At 42.3% G+C, this 6,173-nt stretch overlaps 1 protein-coding gene across 2 annotated transcripts; it reads left to right on the top strand.

Moving 5' to 3' along the window:
* Positions 1 to 258: 258 nt before the first annotated feature.
* On the top strand, positions 259 to 5,378 carry LOC121742192. Of its 2 annotated transcripts, none has more exons than XM_042135261.1 (2): positions 259 to 440; positions 1,339 to 5,378. In XM_042135261.1, exon 2 carries the CDS (start codon positions 2,109 to 2,111, stop codon positions 3,993 to 3,995), a length of 1,887 nt encoding a protein of 628 aa, XP_041991195.1. In that variant the 5' UTR covers positions 259 to 440; positions 1,339 to 2,108; the 3' UTR covers positions 3,996 to 5,378. The 2 variants fall into 2 exon arrangements, with proteins under 2 accessions (XP_041991195.1, XP_041991194.1); XM_042135260.1 differs by having other exon boundaries at positions 259 to 452.
* The last annotated feature ends 795 nt before the right edge of the window (positions 5,379 to 6,173 follow it).

Below are 6,173 nucleotides of genomic sequence, written 5' to 3'. Positions count from 1 at the left end.
TGACCGGGCGCGCTTCAATGCGCGACCTTCGTATAATAGCCATAACTCTCTCATCCGGACTCCGATGGGGGCGTGCAAGATACTCACGCGAAGCCCTTTCGAAGACGAAGACAATGCTTTTGGAGGATTCCAGAGAAAACGCCCGACCGGGCGATTTTTAAGGGGAAAACGCCCGACCGGGCGTTTTGGTCGCGACTCCAGAAAGTTCGCCCGACCGGGCGTTTTGGCAACTTAAAATCGCCCGGCCGGGCAATGTGTTCTGCGAGATTGAATATTTCCGCCCCGGGTATAAAAGGAGACCTAGGTTTTCGACCTCAGGAGATCAGACACGCCCCATAGCAGCTTTTGAAGGTTTGGAGAGTGGAATTGAGAGGAAAGGCGTCCCAATCCTCAACAAGATTGAAGACGAAGACGAATTTCCGTTCAATCCACCCTTGGGAGTATTTTCATTGGTTTTCATGTTTTATTCAATGACTATGGTTTATTCTTATGTTTTTGAGTTGAATATGAGTAGCTAAATCATTTGTAGAGTTTTGGTGAAGACTACAATGAATACTTGTGATTGATTCAATAGCTTTTGATTACCTATGCTCTTGTGATTATTTTGTTTCATTCTTGTGCCTTTCAATTCAATTGCCTAGCTACCAATTGGATATATTGACCTAGTTTTGAGTAATCGAGAGATACCTAATTAGGATTGATAAAAGAATGAACAACACCTAGATAATTTGCATTCGAGAGAAGGAATTCTAGAGTGAGGACTTGAATCTTTTGAGTATAGGAGTTAATTGTGAAGTATAGAAGGAGACTACAATATTAATAGTTAATCAACGGGTTAAGTGCACTCGAGAGGGGGCTTAGCCTAGAATAGCGATTGTCCTTCTAATCCTAGAGACTTCAACGGGTAATCAAAGTTGTTGAGTTGTTTACATTGTGGGTATTGTAGTCGGATCCAAAGCTCTATCTCGTTCTCTTATTTGAAACCTATCCTTTGTTGCGTGCTTTTAACTTGTTTATGTTTAATTGTTTTTCCAAGAATCAACCAAACCGTTGAATCGTCTAGATAGTAGGTAAAATCGGTCCGTGGTACTTGTGTTTATACATTTTGTCTCTGTGGGATACGATACTCTTGCTTGCTTTGTGCTACATTAGCCCCGTACACTTGCGGGAATTTCTTGTGTTAAAATAAGTTGAGTCAAGTTTTTGGCGCCGTTGCCGGGGACAATTTGGGTTACTTTAGCTCAATATTGTGGTAAAGATAGAGATTACTAGTTTAGACTTTATTGTTTTCATTTTTATTTTATTTTTAAGCTCTCACATTGTGTTTTCTTGTTCCAGATTGTATGCACACACGCTCTAGAGGTCTACCTTTAGAGCCTATCGATCTTGAGATCGAAGCATCCAACAGAAAGAGAAACGCTTTGAGAAGGCTAAATCAAAGGATCCGAGTCTCTTCTCCGGTCCATAGACGATCACCTTCACCGGTTCAAGAATCACCGTCACCTACTCCGTCACCAGTTCACTCCCCTATTCAGTTTGAGCCACATTCTCCTATTCTGATGGAGAACGGAGACGAGAATAATGTTCCACCACCGCCTCCTCCAACGAATGCTCAACTTCAACAACAGCTCGAAGACTTGCAGAGGCAGTTAAATCAAAGGCAGAATGTGGTACCTCTTCAAAACATGTATGCCTATCATGGGGTGGCAAACCCAACTGTTGGCAACAATGTCAATGCCAACACATTTGAACTCAGAAGAGGACTACTTCAGATGGCTGAGAACAATGCTTTCAGAGGCCGACCCACCGAGGATCCTAACAAGCATCTCACTAAATTCATCCAGATCTGCAACACGACGAAGATAAATGGAGTCACAGATGAGCAGATCAGACTAAGGGTGTTTCCTTTCTCTCTGGAGGATGATGCCAAGGATTGGCTGGACAGTATGGAGCCCAACTCTATTCGTACGTGGGAGGCAATGGTGGAAAAGTTCTTAGAAAAATACTACCCACCGAGTGAGGCGTTGAAGAGGCAGTCAGAAATCATTTCTTTTGAGATGACTCCCCAAGAGAGTATTCGAGGAGCTTAGGAAAGATTTAAGGGACTGATGAAGAGGTGCCCCAACCATGGATTGAATCCGACGCATCAAGTCCTGACATTCTATAGGGGGTGCCTGCCTGAAGCAAAGCGGGAACTAAATTTGAGCGCAGGGGGATCACTGCTAAAGAAGGGAGAAGCAGAGGCCATGGAGGTGATTGAGAAGGTGACCTCTAATGATGAAGGCTGGAACAATGAGAGGAGTAGAGTGCACAGGGTAGCCTCTGCCACAGAGAGTAGCCAGATGGACAATATGTACAAACATATGGAGCTCCTCCACAAGAAGTTAGATCTCATGGGGATGGGACAGGTGGTGCAGGAGCGACAAGAGGGTGTAGAGGATGTTAACTACATACACCAAGGGGGCAACAACTACTATAACAACTCCCACCCCACTCTAGTGGGTGGAGGTTACAATCATTTTGGGAACAAGGTGCATCCTAATCTGTCGTATGGGAACCCCAACAATTCCCTCCAGCCACCATCGGGGTTCACAGTTTCCCAAGGGATGATCACTGAGCCGCAGAAGAAAAGTACAGAAGATATACTGAGTGCATTCATGTTACAGTCACACAAGAACATGGAGCATACCAATCAAAGGCTGGAGAAGGTTGAGAATGATGTCCACAGCATGACAGTACATATGAAGGGCATAGAGACGCAGATGAGTCAGATTGCTCAAGCTGTGAGCAGTCAGCATAAGCCAGGGCAGTTTCCAGGACAGCCAAATGTGAACCCCAAGGATTGCAAGGCAATCTACTTAAGGAGTGGGACAAGCTATGAGAATCTTCTTATGCCCGAGGTGGAAGCTAAAGAAGTACCCGAAGAGAAAGAAGAAGAGGAGATTGAGATGGAAGCACCTCTTATGCAGTCTGAGATTCAACCCGAGGCAATTGCTCCTCCCACGCCACAAGAGGTTAAAATTCCTTTTCCTCAAGTGGTGCAAAAGAAGAAGTTGGATGAGAAGCTTGTTAAGTTCCTTGAGATCTTCAAGAGAGTGCACCTCAATATTCCTCTTATTGAGGCTCTCCAACAAATGCCCGGCTACCTCAAGTTTTTGAAAGAGATTGTGTCCAAGAAGAAGAGGTTGGTTGATTATGAAACCGTAAACTTGACCGAGAATTGTAGTGCAATCATCCAAGAAAAGATGCCGGCAAAGATGAAAGATCCGGGGAGCTTTAACATTTCTTGTGTGATCGGGAATGATAGGCAAACTAAGGCCTTGTGTGACTTAGGGGCAAGCATAAATCTCATGCCTTTAAGCTTCTTCCGAAAGTTGAAATTTGGTGTCTTGAAGCCAACTACATTTACCCTTCAATTGGCGGATAAATCCGTCAAATACCCGAATGGACTCCTTGAGAATGTATTAGTAAGGGTAAATGATTTTATCTTCCCCGTGGATTTTGTTGTTTTGGACATGAAGGAGGATCCAAATGTCCCTCTCATCCTTGGAAGACCTTTCCTAGCAACTGGAAAAGCTCTAATTGACGTCACTAAGGGAGAACTCACCCTTAGGCATGGAAACAAGACGATCATTCTCTCCTTGTTGGACAAGATGAAACGTCATGAAGTGGAAGAGTCCAAGAGAGTGAAAGAGGTGCCCTTAAAAGTTGAAGAGTGCAAGATGATACAAGCGGCACATGTGAGGGCTAGGGATGATGAGGTTGAGAATCCTTTGGAGGAAATATTTATGCCTGAATGGATGTTTAAAGATGAACATGGATTGGGGGGTAAAAAGATGAAGGTTGCCAAAGTGGAAATTGGAATACCTAAAGAAGGTGTTGTTGGGGCTGATGTGAAGCCCACTTGGTGGAAGAAACGTCTACACAAGCTCTACTTGGCCGCTAAAGTGAAGAAGGGTCCCGATGACATTATCCGAGTGAGATTGGATCATTAAGTGAAAGCTTGAAATCCGTCGGGCAAACGACGTTAAACAGTTGCGCTATGGGGGAGGCAACCCCTAGTAGGTAAATTTTTTATTTTTGTGTGTTTTGGTGTGTTTTTGTTTTGTTCTCGTTTTGGTGTGTTTTTGTGTTTTCTTTGTGTTTTGAGTGGAACAGGGAAATAGGCTTTGATGGGTGAAAAACGACATCAATGCTCGTGGCCAGTGGCGCCTCTTCCTCGGCAGTGAAGGTACATGAGAGATCCACTATCTTTCAAACTTATCCCAGCTTTGCTTGGAATAAGTTTGGGGGGGTGTCTAGTGGATTCCTTCTTTTACCTCTCTCTCTCTTTATTTGATGGTACCGTAATTGATTTGTTGATTAGTGAAGTTTTCCTTGTGTGTGCTTTATTAGTTTGTGTTGTTTCTTTTTGTATACTCCATTGGGTGAAATTGAATGGGAAGTTGGAGACATTTGGAGATGAATTAAGTAGGTTTGTTGGATGAATTGCCTATGATGAGAACTTGCGTAAAATGTTTGTGAAAACTTGTTGATTTAGCTAAGTAACTCGTATTTCCTTCTTGTGATTTGCCTAGAGTGAATTGCTCGTTGCTTTGTCATTTGCCGAAAATACCATGTGAGAATTGAGCCAATATCTTTTTCCAAAAATGTGTGATTTTTCATCAACTATGTTATATGTTTCTAGAACTTGCTCGCGGTCTTCTTGAGTCTACATAGTGATTATAGGAATAGGAGAGGACGTTAGGCCATCCTTCTTAGCTACTTTTGATATCCAAATTTATGACCTTATTCATAATATTTTTCCCTAGCTAGCCACTTTGAGCCTTTAAAGCCTTTTTCTTTGGAAGCTAAATAAAAGGGAATATCCATACACTCTTGGTGAATTTTAGTTTATATTTTGTGAAAAGAGTTGGAGAGATAAGGTAGAAAGAAAAGTAGCGCGTTTACTTGTGAAAAGTGCATAGACATCTTTGTTTGAATGAAAGAATTGGTTGGGCATAAGAAAAAAAGGAAATGATGCACAAAAAAAAAGATCTTGAAAAGAAAAAAAAATTAAAGGAATTGGGAAGTGAGAAGAAATCTTGACAAAGTCTAGAATTTACTGAGATTCGAATGGTTGGTGGGGTACTAAGTTTGATGTAGTGAAATTGATCACTTTTGCTATAATTGGGTTTAGTAACTTTTTAGCAAAATATTTCCTCACCTTACCAAAGAGCCTTACATTACAACCTCTAGTAAAGACCTTTCGGATCCTAAATCTGTAGTCACAACACAGTAGAGGAGAGTCTAGACTTCGAGCAAGCTTATGGTAAGCTATACATTTTTTATTGATTTGAGAGGTCCATTTTATACACATACACTTTGAGAGTGAGAGAAAGAAGAAAAAATTTTATCACACTATATACTTCCGGTGAGGGCAAATTGACAAAGTGGAATACGTGCTAGTAGCATGAAGCAATGTTCATTTTGGTGTACTAGTATGCGAAGTTATTGATGCATGATAATTCTGTTTTCTTTTACTGAGGAAGTGATGACAATCCAACATACTTACACGAGTTCGCATTCTATGTTTTCTACTTCTTATTTGAGGACAAATAAGTGTTTAAGTTTGGGGGAGTTGATAAACTCGTGGTTTGGCAAGTATTTTGGATGTTTAACGTGAACATTTCAGTGTTTATGTAGCATACTACTTGAGTTTACATCCATTATCCACTACATAAGTGTTTTGACGAGTTTGTCGAGTGTTTGGAGCTGAAACAGATGAAAATGACTTGAAAACAAGCTTGAAGGAAGAATCGCCTGACCGGGCGCGCTTCAATGCGCGACCTTTTGGAGGATTCCAGAGAAAACGCCCGACCGGGCGATTTTTAAGGGGAAAACGCCCGACCGGGCGTTTTGGTCGCGACTCCAGAAAGTTCGCCCGACCGGGCGTTTTGGCAACTTAAAATCGCCCGGCCGGGCAATGTGTTCTGCGAGATTGAATATTTCCGCCCCGAGTATAAAAGGAGACCTAGGTTTTCGACCTCAGGAGATCAGACACGCCCCATAGCAGCTTTTGAAGGTTTGGAGAGTGGAATTGAGAGGAAAGGCGTCCTAATCCTCAACAAGATTGAAGACGAAGACGAATTTCCGTTCAATCCACCCTTGGGAGTATTTTCATTGGTTTTCAT

The sequence above is a fragment of the Salvia splendens genome, chromosome 7 (assembly GCF_004379255.2).
Source record: "Salvia splendens isolate huo1 chromosome 7, SspV2, whole genome shotgun sequence".
Classification (NCBI taxonomy): Eukaryota; Viridiplantae; Streptophyta; class Magnoliopsida; order Lamiales; family Lamiaceae; genus Salvia; species Salvia splendens.
The sequence above is the reverse complement of the archived record's forward strand: the minus strand, read 5'-3'. Positions and strand labels throughout refer to the sequence as shown.